The sequence below is a fragment of the Acinonyx jubatus genome, chromosome C1 (assembly GCF_027475565.1).
Source record: "Acinonyx jubatus isolate Ajub_Pintada_27869175 chromosome C1, VMU_Ajub_asm_v1.0, whole genome shotgun sequence".
Taxonomy (NCBI): Eukaryota; Metazoa; Chordata; class Mammalia; order Carnivora; family Felidae; genus Acinonyx; species Acinonyx jubatus.
The window spans coordinates 28,006,770-28,031,525 of record NC_069381.1 but is presented as its reverse complement, the minus strand read 5'-3'; the positions used below and the strand labels follow the sequence as shown (position 1 = coordinate 28,031,525).

Below are 24,756 nucleotides of genomic sequence, written 5' to 3'. Positions count from 1 at the left end.
TGAGTCGAGGGACCCAAGAAAGAGGATGGACCGGGGGCCGGGACGGAAGGCAGCTTGATGAGGGCAGAGCATGGAAAAGGATGGGCAGTTGGCCAGGAGGACCTTAGGACGCAGTTTCTTCACTAGTAGGAAGGGGCCAATCCAGAGGATCATAGTGTGTTACATTTTCAAAAAGTAAAAAAATGACTCATGCAAATATAGGATAAACACGTATCAAAGACGGATTCCGTTCACTAACAAGGGAACCAGTAGGATGGCAACACTGGCTCCAAGAGCTTTTGAGGGATTGAGTTTTTATTTGGAGGGGAAAACACAGAGTAAGACTGCTCAGTGAATTAATGTCCTACAGGGCAATAAACCACAACATTGGGGTTTATCTTTCCAGTTGGCAAAGATCTCCAAGTTAACCTTGAGTCTGGGCCTTTAATCAGTAGCTGAGAGTGAAGTCAGGCCCAGGTGCGTTCTCCCAGAGCATCACAGAATCCAGGACGGGCCTGGTCAGCGATGCTTCCCTACGACATTCCCTACGACATTCCCTTCCGCCTTATTTCCAAGTTTGGGGAGTTTTGCTTAACAGGACGGACGGAACTCTGCTCCGCTCCTCCAGCTACCACCTGCCACCTCCCTGCCCCTGCCACCTGCCACTTTTTATTAATGCCTGGCTTGCCCCCCCTTCCCCCCCCCCCCCAACCCCTCTGCCTCCTCGCCTGACCGGCCCACCTTGCCACAGAGCTGGAGTGCAGGGAGGGGCCGGAGCTGGGCCGCTCCAGGCATTGAGGCTTGTCTTCCTGGCCCTTCGGCCAGGGCCTACCCATTGCACCAGACCGGATGTGGCCTGGCCACGGACAGACGGGCTGACTGTCGGCCAGCTGTTCCTAGGAGGCGAAGGGTGAGAGGCCTGGCTTGTGAGAAGAAGACAGCGGTATTTCTTGAGTCCCAAGCAGAAAGACTCTTCTTTTTTATTGAATTATAACTGACCTACGATATTATGTTCATTTCAGGGGCACAAGATAGCAATTCAATATTTTTATACATTACAAAACGGTCCCCACAGTAGGTTTGGTTGCCGTCTGTCACCATACAAAGTCATGACCGTATAACTGACTGCATTCTCCGTGCTGCACATTACGTCCCCGTGACTTACTTATTTTATAGCTGCAAGTTCGTCCCTCTCAATCCCCTTGACCTATTTTGCCCGTCCCCCCACCCCCACCCCTCTCCCCTTCTGGCATCCACCAGTTTGTTCTCTGTGTCTGTGAGTTTGTTTTGTTTTGCTTTTTAGATTCCACACGTAAGTGACATCATACGGTATTTGTCTTCCTCTGTTTGACTTGCTTCACTTAGCATAATGCCCTCTAGGTCCAGACACATTGTTACAAATGGCAGGATTTTGTCGTTTTTTTGTTTTTTTTTTTATGGCTGACTTACATTCCTCTGTGTGTACACACCACATCTTCTTTATCCGTTCAGCTGTCGATGGACACGTAGGTTGCTTCCACATCGTGGCTACTATAAGTCATGCTGGAGTGAACACAGGAGTGCACGTGTGTTGTCAAATTAGATTTTTTGTTTGCTTCAGATAAATGCCCAGAAGTGGAACCCCTGGATCATAGAGTAGTTCTGGTTGTAATTTTTTGAGGAGACTCCATACTGTTTTCCACAGTGGCTGCACCCGTTTGCATTCCCACCAACAGTGCACGAGGGTTCCTTTCTCTCTGCGTCCTCGCCAACACTTGTGGTTCCTTATCTTTTTGGTTCTAGCCATTCTGACAGGTGCCAGGTGAGGGCTTGTGGTGGTTTTGATTTGCATTTCCCTGATGATGAGTGATGCTGAGCACCTTTGCATGTGTCTGTTGGCCATCTGGATGTCTTCTTTAGAAAAATGTGTTTTCAGGTTCACTGCCCATTTTTTAATCTGGTTTTGGCTTTTGGTGGTGGTGTTGTTACTGAGTTGTAGGAGTTCTTTATAGATCTCGGGTATCAATGCCTTGTCAGATACATAGTTTGCAAGTACTTCTCCGGCTCAGTGTTTTCATTTTGTTGATGGTTTCCTTCACTGTGCAAAAGCTAGAAAGGACTAGTCTATTTTTTATTATTTTTTTAATTAACATTTATTCATTTTTGAGAGTGACAGAGACAGAGTATGAGCATGGGCGGGGCAGAGAGGGAGGGAGGCACAGAATCTGAAGCAGGCTCCAGGCTCTGAGCTGTCAGCACAGAGCCTGACGAGGGGCTTGAACTCACGGACCGCGAGATCGTGACCTGAGCTGAAGTCGGATGCTTGACCGACTGAGTCACCCAGGCACCTCTAGAAAGGACTGTTTTCAACTAGTCTTTTGGGGGCAGGTGAAATAATTCCCTTGGGCTTCCCTCTGGGTAACTTGGAGATGCCCAGACCCAGTGCTCTTTGTGCTCCCAAAGTGGGCTCCCCCATCGTTGGGAATGACCATGATGGCCTTTACCAAGCTCCTGTGATGTTCTGGGCTGGGCCTTTATGTGACCTGTTGCACCGGGTCCTATAAAAGAGCCACAGTCCCCATTCCGTAGATGAAGACATTGGTTGAGCCACCTGCCAGAGGTCAGGCCGTGAGTATGTGAGGTTGGCCAGCAGGCAGAGGGTGTTCCCGTCAATTCCACATCAGTGCTCCTGTAGGTGCTCCGTCACCGTCACTGTTGAGCCTCCCCCCTGCAGAGCAGGGCTCTGCTGGGAGATGCAGCCTTGGGTGGTGGGGCTCTGAGTGTGGGATGGGGGGGGGGGGCGGGGGGGTGGAGCTTACAGCAGCCACACCGTTATTTACTCGAACCTCTCTCCGTCAAGGATCTATATGCGTTAGACCTGGAGCCCTACCGCTACTCAGGGGTGAACCTGACAGGGTTTCGGATCCTCAACGTGGACAACCCCCATGTCTCGGCCATCGTGGAGAAGTGGTCCATGGAGAGGCTGCAGGCGGCTCCCCGGGCAGAGTCCGGCCTGTTGGACGGAGTGATGATGGTATTCCAGCCAGGCGGGTCAGATCCAGGGTCTCCCCTTTCCCTGTCCTTCTCTCTCCTTTCCCTCTTCTATCTTTTCTTCCTTCCTCCCGTCCTTCTTCCCTTCCCTCCGTCCTCCCTATCTCTTCTCCCCTCCCACCACTTCCCTTCCTCAGACCTTAGACTAGGCTCTGGGAACACAAAGGAATCAGACACAGTCCCACACCAAAGGTGGTAGTGGAGGCTTGTAAACGGATTGTTTCGGAGCGCGGGGATAAGGACCCTCGGCTGTGACCAGCCGAAGGCTGGGGAGCGGGAAGGGAGAAGGTGTGGGCAGGACCTAGGGGGGCAGCAGGAGCAGTGGGATGGGGTGAGAGGGCCTAGAGGGAGGAGGTCTGAGCTGCAGAGAGTGGGAGTTGAGTGTCTGTGGAACAGCAGGGACACCCAAGTCTGGCCTTTGCTGGGGGCGTGGACGGGGTCACCGTGGGCCTTTCCCTCACCCGGACCCCTCGTGTCTGGCGAGGGAGGGGAAAAGGGACAGAGCAGATTGGGCCGAGGACTCTCGGGGCTTGGGATCTGCTCTCAGGCAGGCCCCGGGCCCTCCCCTGCAGACTGACGCGGCCTTACTGTATGATGCCGTCCACATCGTGTCTGTGTGCTACCAGCGGGCACCCCAGATGACCGTGAACTCCCTGCAGTGCCATCGGCACAAGGCCTGGCGCTTTGGCGGCCGCTTCATGAACTTCATCAAGGAGGTGAGTGTTCCCCTGCACCTCCCCCAGCCAGGGCTTCCCCCCACTGCCCCTGGGGATCAGCATGGGGTCAGCAGAGCTGCAGAGCGAAGGCCCGAGTGTGGGAGTCAGGCAGAACCCGTTTCCAGTCCGCACAAACCCGGCCTCAGTGCTTCTCCTCTCTGAGCCTCAGTTTCCTTGGGGGGAAAATGGGCCTGACAGGCTCGTTCTTACAGGGGGATTGAGAGGCAAAGGCCCTGGCGTGTAGGAGGTTCTCCGTGGGCGGTCAGCACGGTCAGCAGGACCTGCGTGGGCTTTCTGATGCAAGACATGAGGGTCTGTGCCTCGGGCTGTGTGACCTTGGGCAAGCTAGAGAACCTTGCTGAGCCTTGATTGGCTCATCTGCAAAATGGGGTACGAAGCATGCCCCGTCACAGGGATGCTGTGAAGCGGAGATGAGACCCCGTGCGGAAAGGGCTCAGGGCGGTGCCAGGGCAGAGGAGGCTGGGTAGATCATAATCAGCCCTCCAAACTCCTCTTCGTGTCGTGGGCCCCCTGGGACTCGGCTCTCCCGGCATCACAGCGGCTGTGAAGAAGTCCCATCCGTGGGGCTGATTCAGAGGAACCAGAGAGCAGAAATCCATCCTGCTATTCAGATGACCGTTGAAACACTTAGTGCCAACGGATAATTTCGAAGGACTCTCCGTCACCACTGTCCTTGTAAGCTGTGGGTGGCAGTCACCGTTCCCGTTTTACAGGCGGGGGAAGCTAAGGCCGGGGCCAGGCGTCCTGGCTGCATCACGATTAGCTGTGTGCCTTCGGGTGAGAGGATTAACGTTCTGATTCTCAGTTTCCTGGACTGTAAAATGGGCATTAAGAGTCCTTACCTCCGTATTGTTTAGAAGACCGTGTGAAACTGGACGCAAAGCATCTAGCCCAGGACGTGGGCAGAGGCAAATCCCAGTGACTGGTGGAGGAAGACCACTTGGGGACGAGATCCGGGCAGGGTTATCCTGGGTCAGAGGGAGTGACCACGTCCAGGCGGCACGGAGTGCGGCGGGGGGAAGCCCTCCAGGAGGGCTGTGTAGATGATCTCTTTGTAGCAATCCCAGTGGACCAGAAATGAGGCAGGCTGCCTTGAGCACTCATTCATTTATTCAGCAGCTGATTGTGGTGGGCCCGCTGGGTGCCAGGCGCAGAACCCTGCACTGGGATCCAGTGGGGCTGAGACAGACGAGCCCCCGCATTCCCAGAGCTCCCAGCCTAGGGAGGGGGCAGACAGGAAGCAAGCCCTTGCATTCAGGAATGTAATCCCACGTGCAAAGGAAGGCAGCTCCAGGAGGGCCAGTAACAGACCCACCACTTTATTCTCAGTGGACAGTTAGCTTTCCCCCAAGTCCCGAGGTCACCACCACCACCTGGGAACAGCGCTAAAAGGAATGGGGACAGGACACGGGCTGTAGTTTGACGTACGTGCCTGTGGAGTTGTCTCTGCCTCTCCCAGCTGTGTGGCTTCACGCATGGTCCTAGATGTCCCCAAGTGTCCATTTCCTCTCCTGGCAGATGTCACCGTCTGGTGACCATCATGGTGAGGGTGGCACGAAGTCCTTGGGACCACCTCCCTCACGCCTCGAAGGGGCTCCATCCAGTGTCGGATATTTTGGTATAAGAAGACCATGATGGTCCCTTCTCATCCAACTCAAAACTGCAGAGGAAGTCTGATTGTCCAATGCCCTGAGCAGGCCTGCTTGGCCTGAGCGATCACCGGCTTGTTCTCGGGGAACTCTGAGACCCGACTCTCAGCCGCCTGTGCCTCCTTCCTCGGCAGGCCTCCGACGGAGCGGTCAGAGGCCAGCGTGAGGGGGTCGGTGACCCGAGCCACGACCCTGGGACCCTTACGAGCCAAGCAAAAGTGGCTTTGAAGCTTAACCACTTTTTAGCTGTGTGACCTTAGGCAAGCTACTGAATGTCTCTGTGCCTCAGCTCTGTCTCTGTACCCTGGAGATTTTCCTAGGGTTGTTGCAGGATGAGGTGGGTGATGGTGTAGGTGAAGCACTCAGGACAGAGCGTGGCACAGACCAGATGCTGAACAGATTGGCTGCAGTTACTGTCGTCACAACTGCCATGACTATGACTTCTTCTCCATGCTGGGTTTCCAGCTCACGAGGATCTCTGGGCCACATAGCTTCGGGGACCCCCACCCTGTCTACCCCTCACCCGTTGGAATTTTTGAGGCTCAGTGACAAAACCCTACAGGGAGCAGATTCGTCACCGCCCGCCCCGTAGAAAGGGGCCCCTTCTCCCTCCTGGGGCTGACTGGCCCACACCGGTGTACCTCCTGTTTCCTGGCCGCTGGCCCAGTGAGTGGCCCTCACCACTCACACTCTTACGGAGCCCTTTCAGAAACACGTTTGTGCCACCTGCATTTGAGGGCGGTGGAGACGGAGGCCCCGAGCAGCCGCGTGGCTGGCCCACAGTGCCACCTCTGCCCGGGACCGGGACCCCAGTGCCCTGCCTGAGCCCAGCACAAGTCTTCCCTCAGACCATTTCCAAGTTGCCCGTCTCCTTCTCTGACTGCGTGACAGTAAATCATTTTAAAGACTTGGCATTTCCGAGAGGAGCTGGAAAATACCAGGCCGGAGTTCAGAGCGTGTGAAGCATCTTTCATTTAGCGAGTCTTGAGCGGTGGCTGGAAGGGGCGGGCAGGCCGGGAAATGTCACGGGGAGGAGCTGCCAGTGGCTCCTTGCCCTGGCCCTGCCCACCCGCCCACAGACAGTCCGTGCCCCCCTGCTGGCATTTAATTCCTCCAGAGCTGACAAGGGGGAAGCTTTGTCCGCTCCCAGTGCAGGTTGAAGGCACCTGCTGTGATTTCCCCTGGGGGCCAGGAGATAGCCTGAGGGTGCAGAGGAGGGGGGAGCCAGCCAGCCCGAGGGGAGCTGAGCCTCCCTGTGAAGTTATAAACAGTGGTCTTTACCTTGTCTGATATTTTAGTCTCTGTCCCCAACCCCGTTTCCAGCCCCCCAGGCTCTTTAAGCCTCCCCTACTGAACTTGGGCATGGTGACCCCACGCTCTTCAACTCTGTTCCTGCAGACCCGGATTCTGCCCTGCAGCACCATCCCGTGCAGCTTTCTATAGCTCAGCCCCTCTTTGAGCCTCTGTGTCTAAGATCCTAAAATGGGGGCGACAGTGACACCCACCTGGCAGGATTGTGATGAGACAAAGCACATTCAGGAAAGGGGGTTAGTTAGCCCTCTATGACAAGATTTCTACTGAGGCCTCAGGCCCTGGCCCAAGCCCCCAGCCTTCCTCCCAGCTAAGCACCAGCCCTGTAATCCAAGGGAGAAATAATACCTTATAGCACTTAGCTGGGATCATAGATGGCAGGCACTGTGCTAAGCACTTTATACATCTTTTTGAACACCTGTGAAACAGATCATTTTCCCCTTGCTGAAGCTCAGAGAGGTTGGATCATTTGTGCAAAGCCCGCATTCTGTCCAACTTGTCTTAGAGCTTCCCGTACCCCTTCCAGGCCCCGCCCCTCTGCCTCGGTCGGTCTACCGGCTGGCTCATCTGCACACTTACCTTGGGGCCTTAGAGCTGCCCAAATGCTTGGAGAGCCCACGGGTTTTATTTTGGACTCCTGGGATCCATGGTCCCACGAACTTGGGCGTCCAGTTCTGAGTGTCAGTGTGTGCGCCAGGGACATTCAGCCAGGGAGAGGCCCTGGGGCCATTTTCAGAGCCTGCAGGGGGTCATGACCCCAGTGTGGTTGGGAACCACCTTGGCAAAGCAAACATTTCCATAATCAGACCTTCCCCCGCCCCCATGTTCTCTGGCGCCTCCTTCCCCAGCCACCTCCAGCCCAGTGGACTGTGTGAGCTCCAGATTTCCTCCCCCACCTCCAGCCTGCAGCCTCCCTTGGTTCCCAGGGCCTCCAGGATGGATGGGTTTGTTCTCCCAGACACAGAAAGCCCGTGGGTATTGGGGCGTTTACGCGTGTGCTGGCTGCCTCCTACCTCCTTGGAGAAGGGAGAGAAAGGACGGGGCTCCAGCCTGAGGGGTGGGGCCCTGGGACCCCAGCTGCAGCTTGGAGCTCTGACCCCCTCTGCGAGCTTGGGTGATGCGCCCGGCCTTCCTGGCCTGCTTCCTGGTCTGTAAAATGGGAATCGTGACCTCACCTGGCCCACCTGCGGGGCTGCTGTGGAGGTTACATGCTCTGAGCGGTGTGAAGTACTTTGCAGGGATGCATTGGGTCCACAGGAAAGGTATTTTCTAGAATGGAGTCAGCAAACCTTTCCTGCAACGGGCTGGATAGTAAATATTTGGGCTTTGTGGGCCAGATGGTCTCTTTGTAACTATCCAGGCCTGAGGCAGCGGCTCCAAAGCGGCCAAAGACAATAAGTAAACACATGGGTGTGGCTGTGTTCTAATCAACTGTTTACAAAAACAGGCCGCAGGCCTATCGGGGCACCAGCTGTAGCTTGCTCGCCCCTGATCTAGAAGAGTGGGACTTTCTCAGCTTGGGTCCTGCATGTTCTCTGCATCTCTCTCTGGTTAACGATGTTAATGACAAGACACAAAAGTGACCATGAGCTCAAGGGCTCGGGTGGTACCACGCACTGTCCTGAGTATTTTATGGGCTTTATCTCCATTCACCCCCCGTGGCGTTTTGGTACAATTATGAATCCCGTTTTGTAGATGAGGAAACTGAGGCAGAGAGGTGACCTAGAATTCCTAAGTTTGCACAGCTGACTGCGGTTGGACCCGGCATTCTGACCCCAGAGTTCTTAACTTCGACGCTCGTGGAGCTGGGGCCGGGGGCGGTGGGGGTGACTTCTCGGTCTCCTCCTGCTCTACTCCACGCGTCTGGTCTTACCTCCAGGGCTGGCTCGGCCCCTTGGCTTTTCCGCCTCTGGGTAGGAGTCACCTGCCCCAAGCCGCCCGCCTGCCTCCTCCTTGCCCCTCTCTGGGGACCTGACACGGGCTTCCCCTCCTCTTTGGCTTCAAGGCGGGGGCTCATTTGAGTGCGTCTGAGATCGATGTTGTACACGAGAAGGTGCAAATGTAAAGCTGGCTAAAGAGCATAATAGAATTTATGGAAATCGCTGGCTCGCACCACAGCCCGAGCAATGATGGAGGTGATTATTAATTAATCATGGTCTTGGGGGAACAGTATCAGTGCAAAGAGTAATTAAAATGAAGCATTGTACAGTTGTACCGAATGATGATTTATGAGCCCGAGGAATTGCCGCTCTGCCCTCTCCCTTCCGGCAGGCTCAATGGGAAGGATTAACTGGACGGATTGTTTTCAACAAAACCAGTGGCTTACGGACGGATTTTGATCTGGACATCATCAGCCTGAAGGAGGACGGCCTGGAGAAGGTGCGTGGGCTCAGGAGAGGGAGGGGACAAGACCTTGGGGGCTCGACATGACCTGGCATGGCCTGTGCCCTGGCCCTTCGGAGAACATGGAGGCCTGGTCAGACTGGAAGGGTACAGAACCCAGTGGCCTGGCCGTGGCAGACACCCAGGCTATCGCCCGGTGAGCAAGGGCCACCGGGGATGCTTAACTGGGAAGTCATGAAAGGCTGGGGGTGGGGGGGTTGCGGCACGCAGAGGGACAGACCCGACTTTGGGTAACAGAACTCTAACCACCAGGGGGTGGCTGCCTGGGGAGTAGTGAGTTCACTGTCACTGGAGGCATTTAAGCAAAGATTAAGCAATATGATTGCTTGTCTGGGAAATGCAGTTGGTTCTTATCCTTAGAGAGAAGTTGAAGCACCTGAATTCTGATCTCACTCTCGGTTTCTAAGGTCTCAATGATTTCAGGGGGTTTTGATGAGAAAGCAAGCCCTTCTGGGGCCTCCATCTGGCTACCATCAGACGTTTGTAAATGAGGCCAATTCTCCCTGGGAGCCTTCTGCATATTCTGTCCAGTCAGGCTGCTGGCCTGGGGAGGAGATTCAACATTAGCCCTAATTCTCCGAATTCCTGGGACCTCAGGACCAGGGGGTCAGCCACACCCTCTCCCACCAGCCTGGGAGTAGGGTGAACAAAAACCCGGAAGTTGGGGAGGGGCCAGCTTGGATGCCTCTGAGACTTCAGGATGGCTTGATTCCTCTCCTCTCCACCCCTGTCTGCCATTGATCAGGCCTCCCTCCCTTGGATTGTTTTAGCACTCAGCCCTGGCCTCTCCACCTCCACCCTTGAGCCTGCAGCCATGCTCCGTGTGTATACACACACACACACACACACACACACACACAGCTTCCCAAAGCACAGCATGGTCCCCCCCGCCCCCTCCACCGCCAGTGCCGAGTTAAGCTCCAGCCCCTGACTTGGACTTTTATGGCTCTCCGAGAAACAACCCAACTTGCCTCTCCACGCCCAGCCTCCACTGGCCCCAGAACATTCCCTGTGGCGCAGTCACACCCACTCCCTCTGGCCCCTCCTTTGGCTCAGTGATCGCCCTGGCTGTGGAGGTGGCCTCTGTCTCCTGGGGTCGCTCCTTCAGGCACAGACGTGGCTCTGGCTGGGTTGCAACTTGTGGCCAAGTTTACTCCGCCCACTCCTGAGTGTCCCACAGACTAATGGGGGCTCCTGTGCAGGGGTGGCCAGGGAATCGCCACCTTTCCTCTGCATACAGCGTCAGTCCCTTAGGGATAGGCGCTGTGGCCTCCGCTCCTAAGATCAGGGAGACCGGTTGGTCCAACCTACTCGCACCACAAGGTCTTGCCGGGCAGTATGCCAGCTCCTGTTTAAACTCCGGCAGTGCCTGGGGGTGGGAGGGTGGGGGGTGGACCTTCCTTCTCCAGCAGTATTGCTGCAGTGGTTTTTGCTCAAGTGGCATCTCCTTTCTGCTCTCTCAACTGTCCATCTCTGGAGATGGCCTCAAATTCCAAGGATGGCAGTTAGACCCACGTATGCCCGTGCGACCCGCTCCCATGCCCGCAGCAGACGCGAGTAATGGGATCATGAGAGCACTTTCCATCTGAGCCTTCTACCACAGCATCCCTCTCCCAAGGACAGAGTGACGATAGCTAACACCCAAGAAAAGCCCTCCTACTATATACCCGGACAGAGGTTGACCTGCCTCCTCCGGAGGCTCCCGGTCACAGCCACAGGGAGTGATGGGCAGACAGCCTGTAGAGGCTGGGTCCTCCTCCATCCTAAGTGTTCTCGCCTCCCCAGGACTCCCGGGATCTAGCCAGGCATGCAGTGGGAAGTCAGTAGGTGCTTTCTGGGGTGAGGGTTCCAGCTGCTCAGGAACCACTGGACAGATGTGTATGGGGCACCCGGGTGTACTGCTAGGGACCCCTCATGGGCTGGGCCCACTTTGAGGCGGTCTGCCTGTCTCTTCTCTTGGCTCTAGGGGGTCTGCGTAGACAGAAATCCTGCATGGAGAGGGTGCTAAGCCCCCACACAGCCGCCCTGCCTCTTGTATCATCACTTCTGTTTGCTAAGCCGGGTCATAGCTGATCCAGCCAGCTCCAGCCGGTGGCTCTGGGAGGATTAAGGCAGAATTACCCAGGCATAATTACATGTCTGTCTGCTATCTGCTTTGCACAGCTCTCTTAATGGGATGTTTGCATTTGGCCTCTCTGTTTAATTGATTAAGTTTCCCGAGTGCCCCCCAGCTAGGCCAAGGACAGAATGGGCATGCCAAAACCTTCCTTGAGGGAGGGGACCTGAAGGAGAGTCAGGGGAGCTGGGCAGAGTGGGACCTTCATGAAGCCCGAGGCAATGATGGGTAAACTTGATCTTCCCTGGCGTCCTCCAGCCTCAGGCCTGATAGCAACTAGGGCACCGTGGAGAGACAGATTATGCCACCTTGGCCAGGATATCCGCCAACTTTAGAAGTAAAACCACAAAGCAAACTGCCTTCAAACCCAGCAGCAACCAGGCCCGCAGTGAGGGCCCTCCGCTCTTTGATCTGCCAAAGACCAGCTCCTGCCCAGCCTGCCTTCCTGCATGGGACACATCTCATCACCCATTAACCCAGTCCGCGAATGTTGGGTGAACATCCCCCTTGCTCCAGACCCTGTTCCGGGCTTTGGAGGGTGTCCTGGCCCCGGGAAGTGGCACCAGGGCAGAGACCCAGTGAGTGAGCAGCTGGGTGCCCAGCGTCTTCCCCAGGAGGAGGGAGGCCCACCAGGCTCAGAGTGGCTCTGTCCTGGGGTAGGACTGGCCCTGACCCAGGACCCCTGATTTCTTAGTGTATCTGTTCCACCCCAGGCTGAGGTCCCTGGGCTGTTTTTACACTCCCCTTCTCCTCTGCATTTTCCCCTCCAGCCAGCAAGGGGGAGGTGATGGAATTCAAGAGACTCCACACCTTGGGCGCCTCCTCCAAGAAGAAGGGAGGCAGCAAGGTTGTCAGGAGTTAGCTCACAGCCTGTCAGCCGTGACGACGATGCTCACCAAGAATGGGAAGGAGATGATGGCCTTGTTGGCCGTCTGAGGACTCAGCCCCTTTTCTCTGTCTGTCTGTCCATCCAGGTTGGGGTGTGGAGTCCTGCGGAGGGGCTCAACATCACGGAGGTTGCCAAAGGCCGAGGCCCGAATGTCACCGACTCTCTGACGAACAGGTCCCTCATCGTCACCACCGTGCTGGTAAGAGCCTGCAGCCCTGTGGGAGGGACTGTGTGAGCCAGGGACGGGCTGAAGAGGCCCCTCTGTCGCCCCACCCAGCCCAGACCGGGCACCGCTCAGGGGGTTGCTGCTAGGCTGGAAGATGGGGGAGGTAGAAGCGCTGAGGGTCCCTCAGAAAGCCCTTGGCAGTTGGAGCACAGCAGATCTGCTTGTGGCCACAGGCCAAAGAACCCAGGGGGTGGCTTTCAGAGGCCTCTTTCCAAAGGCAGAGGGGGCTGGTTCTCGTGCCCGTCTGAGAACTGCTTGGAAGCCGATCTTCGGAGACCTGTGTGTTTGCATTTATCCCCCCGCCCCCACCCACCCCTGGGCCCAAGCACGAACCACGAAGGGGTAGAAGGAAAGAGGTTAGCCTGCCCTCTGCACCAAGACTGAGGGTCCACCTCTTTACCTCAGTTCCCAAGGAAAAGGTCCTTCTCAGTGGTCCCCCCAGCTCTGATGGGTACTGTGGCCACACCCAGAGAGCCCAGTGGGTGCCGGGAGCCCACACACATGCCACTGTCCACGGTGTCCCATCCTGAGAGCTCTCCTCTGTGGCCACTCTACCTGTCACCCTCCCTCCATTCACCAGGACTGAATAGCGCCTCCTTCTTCTGACCCAAGGAGTGGCTCTTGGCATCTCCCAGGCTCTCTGCACCTTAGAGCTCAGGGTGGGCAGAAGGGCATACCCCGCCACTGGCCTCTTGACTGGCCAGTGCTGTGCCCTCTCCACTGCACTGGCCCCTTCTGGAAGGCCTCCAGAGCATCCACAGACTCAGGGCCCACCCTTTCAGAGACACAGCACTGCTCTTTGGGACCCAAGCTGGGCCACACTGGGGACAGGTAGCCTGATCACAGCCTGGTGGATCCTGACCAAAGACCTTTTGAGGACGATTCAGGGAGCTTCTCCTTATATTAAAGCACATACAATACGATACAATAAATACAATATCAGAAAAGCAAATTCTCTACAAAAAAGAGGGCTCAACCTGGTTTGAAGGGCTTGGATAAAATGAGGCTGCCCCAGGATGCAACCTGGGAGCGGGGCTGGGCACTGGGACCTTCCATGATGCCGAGATGGCGTTGCCCCACCTGCTTCCCGTGGGAGGCAGCTGAGCCAGGCCCCGATGAACGGTCCTGTGTCCTCTCTCTAGTGTGATTCACCAGACGTATGCTTGGTGGCCAAATGGTGGACCCCCCCAGGCAGGAAGGGACATAGGAGTTCAGCCCCATTCTCCCAGTGAGCAGCAGACACGGGGACACCAGCAGCTTCTAGAGAGCAACTATAGCCTATGGGTCTCACCTCCAGCCTTCAGGGTCATGACCATTGATAGGATCCATGTTAAAGGTGATGGAGTCCTAACCTTGGTTCTGGACCTACTGCCGACAGAGCCGGATCCAGGATGAGAGGGCTGGGGAGACACCTGCCCCGCAGGTTTGGGGATGAACCCCCCTGCCCCAGGCATCTTCCCCAACACCGTACATCCTGCCTGCCTTTATTGATTAAATTGTTGTTAACTAAAAAAATATAAAAATCGGGGCGCCTGGGTGGCTCAGTGGGTTAAGCTTCGACTTTGGCTCAGGTCATGATCTCGCGGTCCATGAGTTCGAGCCCCGCGTCGGGCTCTGTGCTGACCGCTCAGAGCCTGGAGCCTGTTTCAGATTCTGTATCTCCCTCTCTCTCTGCCCTTCCCCCGTTCATGCTCTGTCTCTCTCTGTCTCAAAAATAAATAAACGTTAAAAAAGAAATATTTTTTAAATATAAAAATCAGACTGCTGAGACCAGGAAGTCAAAAGATTTGATCAGGAATGGGGGAAAATTATATTAAATATATATATATGTATATATAAAAGATTAAAAAGAAACAAATAAAAAAGAACAACAAAGGTATTAAAGACAGATGAGCAATTGAAGGGATACTGATGGGAAGGAAAATAGAAAAGGAGAGAGTTGAAAGGGAACAAAACACAAAGGTTAAAAGGAAAATAATAATGAGAAAAATGAAAATAAGGAACGAGATGAAAAGGAAAGCCATCAGGAAAGACGAGAAATTAACATAAATAATTAACGGCTCCAGCTAGACAAGGTAAAAAATGTAAAACCACATGTCAGAAAGCAAAAGGATACGAGTGTGACAAAGCTAAAATTTAAAAGAGGGAAAATAAAATAATAAAAAGGTGGTAAAAGATTAAAAACAGAACTGCATAAAATGTGAGATATAAATAAAACACTTTTCACAAGGCAAGATTAAAAAAGGTAAAACCAGTGTGCTCTAAGAGATTGGGAAGAAGGGTGATTAAGTGAGCCGAGGTGATTCAGCCACAAAACAATGCCCTCAAGTGAGCGACCAGCTAGAGGTAATCTACCAGCAGGATACAGGATATACACACCTTGAAAGACCACAGGCGTGAATTTTATTAAAATGGCAGCGGCCTGATTTCAAGGGCATAAGACCCTTCCGCAAAGGTGCACAGGATTTGTCTACACCAGCAGAGGCAGGATCCAGCAGACATCCTAGGCCCTTCTCTGTCCGCACTCACAGCTTCTTGCAAAGCCCCCTACCTGATGCGCTCAGTCCCTTGCTGGAAGTCCCACCCGCAGGGTCGCACTGGCCTTCAGGCACCCCGGAAGATAGGGAAGCAGAGAAGCCCGTCTCGGCCCCTAGCCTGCACGCAGCTCCATTTGGCCCACCGTCTGTCGTCTCAGGCAAACAGTAGCCCAGCAGCCGTTTGGGTCGTGCAGTGTGACCAGGATGCCGGGGCAAGACTGTGGTGGTTGAGAGCTCAAACCTTCCGGTGGCCCCGGGGTGGCTCAGTCAGTGGGCGTTAGACTGCGGCTCAGGTCACGGTCTCACAGCTAGTGAGTTCGAGCCCCACATCGGGCTCTGTACTGACATCTCAGAGCCTGGATTCTGCGTCTCCCTCTCTCTCTGCCCCTCCCCTACTCACGCTCCGTCTGTGTCTCTCTCTCTCTCTCCTTCAAAACTAAATAAATGTTAAAAAAAAAAAAAAAAAAAAAGACCACAAACCTTCAGGTCTGAGCCCTGGCTTTACTGTTATCCAGCCTGTGACGCTGGAAAACTGCCTAACCGCTCCATGCCTCAGTTTCCCCACCTGAAAAAGAGAGGTGGCGGTAACTGTGTCTACTCCATAGAGTTGAGAGGCGGAGTGATTCATGAAGATAAGTCAATAAATGAATAATTTATATTCTGTAATTTGTTGGTAATTAATACAAATACGTTAATACATATAAATGCATGCCAAATGGTAGCTGCTACTGTTACTAATTACTATTACCGATTCTAGATCCGGTCTCCGGAGAGCGCAGGCGTAGTGCAGTATGCAGAGTGTTGTAGAGAAAACCTCTGCTTCTGTCCCCAGCTGAGCCCTGGACTTCTCTGAAGACTGACCCCTGACCATGACCACAGAGGTTCTCTCCAGCACAGGGTACCCTACAGACTTGGAACTTGCGTCCAACAGCACCCCACCACTACCCACCGCTGACACTCAGCTGCCTCTCGCCTCCTTGTTCCCTGGCCGGCCCCTGGAGGCCTTAGGGTTTGTGACCTTGACCTCCGGCGTCCCTCCTAGTTCTAGTCTCCTACCGATATGTCAGACTGCAGCTCCCGACCACCACCTTCTCATCCGCTCTGCCCAAGGTCTGAGTTCCTGGGCCTGACATCATGGTAATTCCCCACCCCTGGCCCCTATTGCCTTGACCTCTGACAAAGCTACCGACCTACCCGAAGGGCGTGTCCCACCAACCATCTTAACCCCATCCTGCAGTATCAGATGCTCACATGGACTGAGGCAGGGGGCGGGGGACCCGTGATTGCTCTCTGCATCCCCACTGCCCCGAGCTCATGGACAGTAGGGTCTGCTTCTCCCTGCGGGTCAATGAGAGAAGCCCAGTCTTTCCTGGAGGAAGAGAAATGGCAGAGAGAGCCTGCGGGGACAGGGGATGATGTGACGCACGGCCTTTGCGCTAGTCTGCAAGGAAGTCTGTGTCCGGCTGAAAATGTCCCCTGAGTCTCCTGAGTGAGAGGGGCCCACTCCCAGGAGAGGACTGGCCTAGCGCCTCCTTCATGGAAACTTAGAGCCGGTCCAGATGCTCCTGAAAGTCTCAGGGTGGTCTGAGTGTCTCACAGCCCCGGGGGGGGGGGGGGGGGGGGGGGGTCGGGGGTGCTCTCTTTGGGACAGCTACTCCAGTGGCGGAGGGTGGCCCAGCCCCAGCTGCTCTGGCTGAAAACCCAGCCCCCACCTCCACCCTGCTTGGCTGGTGAAAGCGGGGCCAGCACCTCCCGCTGAGAGCACTGACGGGTGGGGTGGGCCAGCCTGCCTGGAAGTGTGTTGTCCAGGCAACGGCACTTTGAGTGACAGGCGGGTCCCGAAGCACAGTTCAGGAGCATCCAACTACTTTCCCCTTAGAGAACAGGGCTGGACCCCTATTGAGAGGGGTCTCTCTTTCTTTTTCCTGGAATCTGGGTGTGGCAGACGGGCCACGGCTCCCCGTGGGCTGCCCCTAAACCTGCCTCCTCTCCTCCCCTAGCCCGGAACCTGGAGTTAGGTGCAAAGCGCGGCTCAACCTGGACACACAGATGAACAGAGCCCTGACTCCACTCCCCCCACCCACCCCCGGCCCCTCCAAGCTGCAGATGGCCTTTCCCGTGCCTGAGGTCAACCTGCAGCAGCAAGAGCCTGGAAGCCTGCCCTCACCCGCCCCCTCCCGCCCCCTCCCGCCCCCTCCTTGCCTGGCCCCGGCTTCTGCTCTGGTTCTGCTCTTGCACGGGCTCCTGAAAAATTCATCCGCCCCAACCTCAGCTCACACATGGAGAAGACGCACCTGACTCACTCCTGGGGGCCCTGCCTTTGAAGGTTCAGGGTTCTCTGGGCTGCTGAAGAAAGCAGCGGTGTCGACGTGCCTGTGGGTACGTGTGTGGGTGTGGGACTGGACCAGCGACACCCGGGTGTCTGGACACACACCGATGGGTGTATTTGTGCCTTGTGCACGCTGGGCCCTCGTAAGACTCCCAGGCAGGCGGGACCCACGACGGCGCCGGGCCACAGGAGAAGGAGAAAAGCAAAGGGAGGCCAGGGTGTGGGCGGGGAGAACCTCCCAGGCCAGGGACCCCTCCGGGCCCCACCTGCTGGGCCGGGAGGACTCCTAATGCTCTGTCCTGGTTCTAACAGGCAGAAACCGAGGCCTTGGATCCAGGGCCTTCAGCTTCTGTGTCCAAGCAGGACTAGGCAGACAGGACATCGAGAATGGGGGTATTAGTGCCCGTGGCATTGTGTACAGGTGTGTATGCTTATACAGGTGTGTGTTAACACTGCCTGTGTCAGAAGGGGGCTTGGGAATGCTGATACCCGGCAGCTCACCCTGGATCCCTCCCCCCCCCCGCCCCCCCCCCAAACGACCCCTTCCCAACTCCACAGGTCCTGCCGCCGGGAAAAACTGACCACAAGGCCCGGCTCTCACGTTGGTATAAGTGATCAGAGAGAAACCAGACTAAGTGAGCCCTGGCAACGAAAAGTCGGAAAAGGTTATTTTTCTGGACCCCTGTTTCCTGTGACTTGTTGAAGAGAAATATTACCCCGCTCCTATGGCTGTTCTCCCAGAGCAATAGAAGAGCGTGAAGTTATGAAATTGAGGGCACCTTCACTGAGCAATCGATTAGCAGCCGAGAGAGCTTGTGAATTGGCTGTCTGGACATTTCCAGTAATAAATTGTGAAATAGTCCATGAATAAGTAGTTGGCGGAGTTCAGAATTACCCCCTAGGAAATGTTGCAGGTCTAGAGACACATTACTAAGGCGAGCACCATTTTAATGCTCTGGGCTTTGGCTGTTAAATATGTATGCCATCCGCAAAGCACTTCCCGAAATTAATGGCATTTTACAGCTGCTCCGAAGGCAGCGTATTTATATGGAGATGTATAGATTCTGGGGCTGTGGTGGCTTCACAAATGAAGTGCTAATTTTAGAGAATAGGCCCAGGGAGGGGCGTGGAGGGAGGGTCAGGAAGTGAGCTATCTCGGGGACCTTTTCCGAAATGGTTTTCGGCTGCCAGCTATGATTTTTAACCTTTGCTGACCTTGGGCATGGTCTCTAGGCTGGAAAGGGCACTGCAGTAATGGACTACCCGGCACACAGAGAGAAGGTAATGATATTAATATAAATAAATAAATAAGTCATATTGGCAGCTTACATTTGCCAGGCACCGTTGTAAGTGCTTTTCGCAGATTGACTCGTTTATCCTCACAACGACCCTGTCTGGTAGGTTCCATTATTATCCCCATTTTACAGAAGGAGGTAAATTGTGCCCAGGATTCAGTGTGTGGTTGGTGATTCCCCTGGGGGAGATATTACCTTCTCTCCAGTTCTTTCCTTGAGCTAAGATCAGGGCACCGCCAGGTACAGTGGTGCACGTTGTTCACTGCACAAGAATGTCCAAGCAAAAGGAGAGGTTAGGACTGAAACTCTCACTCGCTAGGCCCCCTGCCAGGGTTCGGGCAGCACCTTCCCAGAGACGGATTTGCACAATGGCAATGTGTGCCCAAACCAAAGCCCCCCTTCTCTCCAAGTAGCCCCAGAACCTTCCCCGCCCCCACCTGGGCTCTCTTCTCCGACCTTGTGAGCTGCCTACTTGGTTGTAGGGTGGGATAGGAGGCACACAGATTCAGAGATTCAGCATGGAGTCTAGCTGAAGGACCCAGTGTTCACCCAGTTAGGCTATGAGGTGGTTTTCTCAGAATCCCTGGAGAGGCGGGAACCCTTTGGGGCTTCCCACGCTCCCCCCATCCTTTCTGTGAGGCATCCCGAAGGACTGTTGAAAATTTAGAGTAAATGAGTCCTGGGGTGGGGTTTTTGAAAGGTAGCAGTTCTGGGGGAACAGGGCCAGAGAATTGGGGCCACCTGAACCCACGGGAGCCCGGTAAGAGGCTGCTGGTGGGTTCCTGCTTCTGAGACTCTCCGGTGAGGGTGTCCTCTGGGGACTTCATTGCTCACCCTGCCCCACGGGCCCACAGTGTCAAAGGAATAGCCACTCTGGTTGACAAAATGGTAAGACACCTCCATAATCGGGCGTGTGCCTTCTCGTGGGCATGTGCACATGGGATTGCCAGGACACGTGCCCTCTGTCAGCTACTGTGTCACCTGTCAGCTAAAGACCTGAGGCATTCTGACATGGGGGTGGGGATGCTGAGGTGGCTTTAGGGAAGATTAAGGCCCAACAAGAGGCCACAGGCATGAAGGACTGGAGCTAGCCTCTATCAGACTGCAGTTCAGTTCCTGCAGTAAGTTTTGAGCAACTTACTGACCTTCCCTGAGCCTCAGTTTTCCTCATCTATTGAATGGGGATAATGTCACCTGTCTTGCAAGCCTGTGAGGCCTGCCTCAAACAACCCTTGAGAGACTTTAAGGCCGTGTTGGGTGCATAGTAGGAGCTCAGTAAACGTTGAGTTTGCTGAGAGGTGGCTTGTCTCCCGCAGCCTGGTGACAGGGATTTGTCAGTGAAGCTGGGTGGATGCAGCCAGTGGAAACACAGACTTGTGTGTTGACCCAGGTTCCGGACAGTGCTGTGCGCCTGGATTTTGCCACAGCAGAGCCCACGGTTCCTCATTTCCTGGACCTCAGACCGGACAAGGTCAATCAATGGCTACTTTCCACTGTCTGTCCTGTCTCTCCGAGTTCTCTGCAGGGCGGCGAGGGGTTTGTTTCTTAAATAAGAATTGTGCCCTATTCTAAGCCCCTTGCGGCTCCCCATCGCCTGGCAGGGAGGGAGCCTGACAAGGGATGGGGGCCCTGGGCCCTACAAGCTACCCTCCGGGGACCCCGTGCCCACCAGGGAGAGGCACCCTTGTGGCTCAGCGCCTCTGGCACAGTGAGGCGGTTAAGAGCTTACACTCTGGGGCCACACAAGCCTGAGTTCATATCCTCTCCGTGCCAGCAGGGCGAGCTCACACCAGTCACTTGTCCTCGTGAACTCCCTTACTACATCTGTAAAATGGGGTTGTGGGTCCCCACCCCCAAAAGGGTGAGGTCAAGGTGGGAGGAGGCAATGCCAGCCGCTGTCTGTCGAGCACTCCCTTGCTGGGCTGCGTGCTAGGCTCTCCACAGCAAATCCTAATGCTGGAGACTGAGATCCTCTGAAGGAGAGAGAGGTATCGGGGGGCGTGAGAAGGTATTTGGGGGAGAAGACAGGGAGGATACTGGACGGAGAGCCTTGTGCCGCAGGGTGAGCAGACAACAGAATCCCCTGGAGGGGAGCGTCTTAAAATAGATTCCTGGGCTCCACCCCAGAGCTTCTGGCCCGGTGGCCTGGGTGGAGCCCGAGAGTGTGCATCTCTGAGGACTTCCTGGGTGCTGCTGGTTGGGGACCATTCTTTGAGAACCGCTGGCCTTCATGGATGGTGCAGCAGAGAGCTTGGGATTCAGAATCTGATCGTCTTGTGTCCAAATGCCTGTTCCACCACCTACTAGCTCTGTGACCAGGGGACAATTAGTCCACCTCGAGCCAGGGACTGCTAGAAGGTGCCTATTTGTGAGGCACAGTGTTGGCCTGACTTAACAGGCCATTCTTCTAAGCCCCCTGGCCCCCCCACAAGGCTTCTTAGACGCACAAGCCGAAGTTCCAGCCTGAGCTCTCCCCCCAACCCACTCAGCCTTGGTCAGCCCCTCTCCCATCTGTCCCTGCAGGAGGAGCCCTTTGTCATGTTCCGGAAGTCCGACCGGACGCTGTTCGGGAATGACCGCTTTGAGGGCTACTGCATCGACCTGCTGAAGGAGCTGGCCCACATCCTCGGCTTCTCCTACGAGATCCGGCTGGTGGAGGACGGGAAGTACGGGGCACAGGACGACAAGGGCCAGTGGAACGGCATGATCAAGGAGCTCATCGACCATGTAAGCGGGAGGGCACCCCCTGGGAGGCTTGGCCAAGTCCATACACATCAGGGTGGGGCATCCTGGCAGGTGGGGGCTCCGGGGAGCAGGAAAGATGGAGACAAAGGTTGTGACCTTGGGGAGGACCCAACTGCCTTGGGCCTGCCTTGCTCATGCTCCCTGGGTCCCAGACGTTGCCCTGCACCAATGTATTGCCTCCCATCTGACCGAGCCTTCCCCACTTTGGTGACTTTGGTGAGCTCCCTCTGGAGGGATGCCTCAGCTCCCCACTGCCTCCTGCTCCCCTAAGAGTGACCAGAGGATGCCCCAGCCACGTAGGCAAGGTGCCCATGCAAGACACTTTCCCACACTCTAGGGCACGGAGTTAGATTCATCGGTGCCTGAACAGCTTTGTGCCCCGTGGGGGAGACAGGTGGTGCAGGGAACTGAGGGCTGTATGAAGGGACAGGCAAGGCCCAGCTGGGCAGTTCTGTGCCCGAACGGGGAAGTGACCCAGGGAAGCAGACAAGCAGAGCTTTGGGGGGCAAAGGAGCAGCTGGTAGGAGGGGCCTGGGGTTCATGGGACCCTGGGAGGAAGACAGAAGCCACAGTGTAGGGTCACCACAAGGTAGGGAGGTGGGGGGAAGTCAGGGGCCCCAGGGTCGAGTGCCGTTTCTCATCAGCTGTGTGAACAGGGGCAGGTCAGGGGACCTCTGTAAGTGGTTTCCTCATCCGTCAAATGGGCGTTAATCCTCCCTTCCTCATAGGATTATTGTGACACGGGATGGGAGGTACGAGGTACCGGGTGAGGCCCACGGCAAGCCCTCGGTAAGAGGAAGGCTTGTCAGAGGCAGTAAGTCGGGAGCCCGGGCTGTAGTCGGATAGAACAGGTTCAGATCCCCACTCTACCACCTGATAGGTGTGGGATGAGAAAGTTCATCAACCTCGCCGAGTCTCAGTGTCTTCACGTCTAGAATAGGAGTAAGCCACAGCTACCAAAGCTTCTGCATTTGTTGCAGGAATTCAGTGAGGAGCCGTTAGCACAGGCTCAGCTGGCATGTAAGAAACATTGCCTGCCTTCCAGCCGGGGGCCCTCAGCTTTCCAGAGGCATTACTCATCAAGGACCTGCTAACGTATGCAAGGCCCTAACCTATGCCAGACCCCCTTCTATCCCTTCTCTCAGTTCTCCTCGAAACAAGCCCGTGAGGTGGGTACTGTTATCACCACCCCTTTCACAGATGAGGAAGCTGAGGCAGAGAGAGGTGAAGACCCACGGCTAGTAAGTGGGGGAGCTGGGATTTCCAAGCGGCAAAATCTTTGGAGGCTCTCTGCTTTCTGAAGCTCTGTCCAACCTCTGCAAAGAGCCATCTGTGGCAGGAGCCAGGGCAGAGAGGTAGGCTTCAGACCTTTGCCTGAAAAGTACCAGCTGCTGGGACTCTGGGACTGTTGTCACTCTTCTCCCCGCCCGGCCCCTGCTGAAAGGAACGCCCCGCCCAGCCCAGCGGGGACTTTGGAGACTTGGAAGGGAGGGAGCTGGAGCTCAGAGTGGGAAGGCTCCTGAAGAGCTTTACCCTGGCATCATTTCCTAGGCCCCAGGAAATCGGGCTCCTGTGGAAGGCCGGTAGAGAGGCTGTAATGGGTAAAGGGCATGAACTTGGGCTGCGTTTGGTTCCCACTCTGCCACTTGCTACTGTGTGCCCTGGACAAGCGTCTTGGCCTCTCTATGTCTCAGTCCCCCTATCTGTAAAATGGGAATGATGGTAACAGAACCAGCCCCATAGGTTGTCGGGAGGGCTACGTTCACCCATGTGCATTATGTCAGTACTTGCTTTGTTTTCGTCTTTATCCTTATGGTTATTCCTTCGAGGCCGGGGGAGGGGGCTTCAGGAAGTGCCTCTGTGTCCCTGAACTCCACTTTCTAACTCAACAGTGAGAATACTAATACCTGCCCTGCGTTCTTCCCAGCGTGTTGAGTGGCTGGGAGGAGAGAGCTGGTAGGGGAGCACTCCTAGATCGTGGAATTCAATATAAACGGAAGGGAGTGGTGTTGTCACCATTATTAGTAATAACTATAATTATTATGGAAATTAGTCAGCAGGCCCCAGAGGCATCTCCATTTATCAGCTCCCCCACTCCTGCTCTGCGAGTGGGGCTCTGGAACGCGGGGCCCCCGGTGGGTTCCGAGCCTGTCATTTGCAGAGGCCGGCGGGGCTGCGGAGGAAGAGGGGGTCACACGGAGAGCGGAGGCCACATGTGGAAGTGAGCTGGGCTGGTGCCAGCCTCCTCAGTCACAGCATCTCCGGCATCCAGAGCTTTGGAGAGCGTTTGCAAGGGGGTGGATCAGAAAAACCCAGCAGCAACCAGACCTCTGTAAGCTGACCCTCAGCTGGGGAAAAGAGGGGGCCTCGTCTGTGGCCTCCGTGCAGCCCAGTATCCATCAAGGCGCGGGCCCTGACGGGACATGCAGGGGACCTTGTTAAACCCGATTCCCTACAATTGATGAGCCTATAAATCCTAGCTTGGTGCCATTTTTAATAACATCATAACCATTTATTAGTGTCGTCAGATAATTAGTCTTCTCGCTAGCTCATAGATAGCGTGGTAAAGGCTTGGCAATATTATTACTTTCTTATTAGGGATCTGAACGTAGACGTAAAAGTGATGAATGCCTGCCTTTGCAAGAATCTGACCCCCGAGGCCCATTTGGAGGCCCCAGGTGGAGCCTCTGACCAGCAAGACTTCAGTCCTCCTCTGACACTCTGCTCACCTCTGTCCCATGCCACACGGCCTTCCAGGGAGCCAGGGTTATGGGGGAAGATGGCATGTGCGGGGTGCGACCCCCTCCTGCTGACATGCTCCCCTCCCCCAGCCCTGCCCCCTCCCCCAGGGCCAGCAACAGACAGGATAGGACAGAGCCTGATTTCTCCATCCATCACCCCAGCTCTCCCAGACCGTCGCTCTCTCCAGTTTCACTGCCCGCTGTCTGTCATTTCCTCTTTCTTGAAGGTCTTCTGCTCCCGTCTATGCCTTAAATTGCTCCCGGGTGTTTTAATGACTCTGGAATCCGAGAGAGGTGACTTCAGATTCTGAGTCTAGCACATATTCAAAGTCTCTGGCCTCCGTTTCCACATCTGTAAAATGGGAATAATAAAAAAAAAAAAAAAGCCTTTTCTCCCCGAGTCTGTAGGAGGATTTAATGAGATACAGCCCAAAGTTGCTTAGCAGAGTGCCCGGCGCTCCGTAAATGGGGCAGCAGCTGGGAGCTGTCCTGCTCGTCAGCGTTCCTACGGGGACAGGCCTGCTGTCTAAAGTGTGCACATGGAAGAACATGATGGTGGTGGCAGGGGCCTGCCCCTCAGCTGTGGTCATCCTGGTGGGCCACAGTGATCCCGGATCTGATAGCCTCTGGATCCAAATAGCCTCAGGAAACTGACTCACACCGATTAGACTCACACGGAACTGAGGCCCACACGAAGGCATCAGCCCCTTACTTCACTTGGGGCATTGGCCTTTCCTGCCATCCAGAGCTTCTGTCCCAGCACCCGGTG

At 55.4% G+C, this 24,756-nt stretch overlaps 1 protein-coding gene across 1 annotated transcript in view; it reads left to right on the top strand.

Annotated features, from left to right (window-relative positions):
• GRIK3 (glutamate ionotropic receptor kainate type subunit 3) overlaps nucleotides 1-24,756 on the top strand; it is a 229,386-nt gene that overhangs the window by 165,560 nt on the left and 39,070 nt on the right. The window contains exons 6-10 of the mRNA XM_027059631.2: nucleotides 2,819-2,992; nucleotides 3,582-3,725; nucleotides 8,978-9,085; nucleotides 12,200-12,313; nucleotides 21,025-21,228. Coding sequence (XP_026915432.1) covers nucleotides 2,819-2,992; nucleotides 3,582-3,725; nucleotides 8,978-9,085; nucleotides 12,200-12,313; nucleotides 21,025-21,228 — 744 coding nt within the window. The remainder of the gene's footprint in view (nucleotides 1-2,818; nucleotides 2,993-3,581; nucleotides 3,726-8,977; nucleotides 9,086-12,199; nucleotides 12,314-21,024; nucleotides 21,229-24,756) is intronic.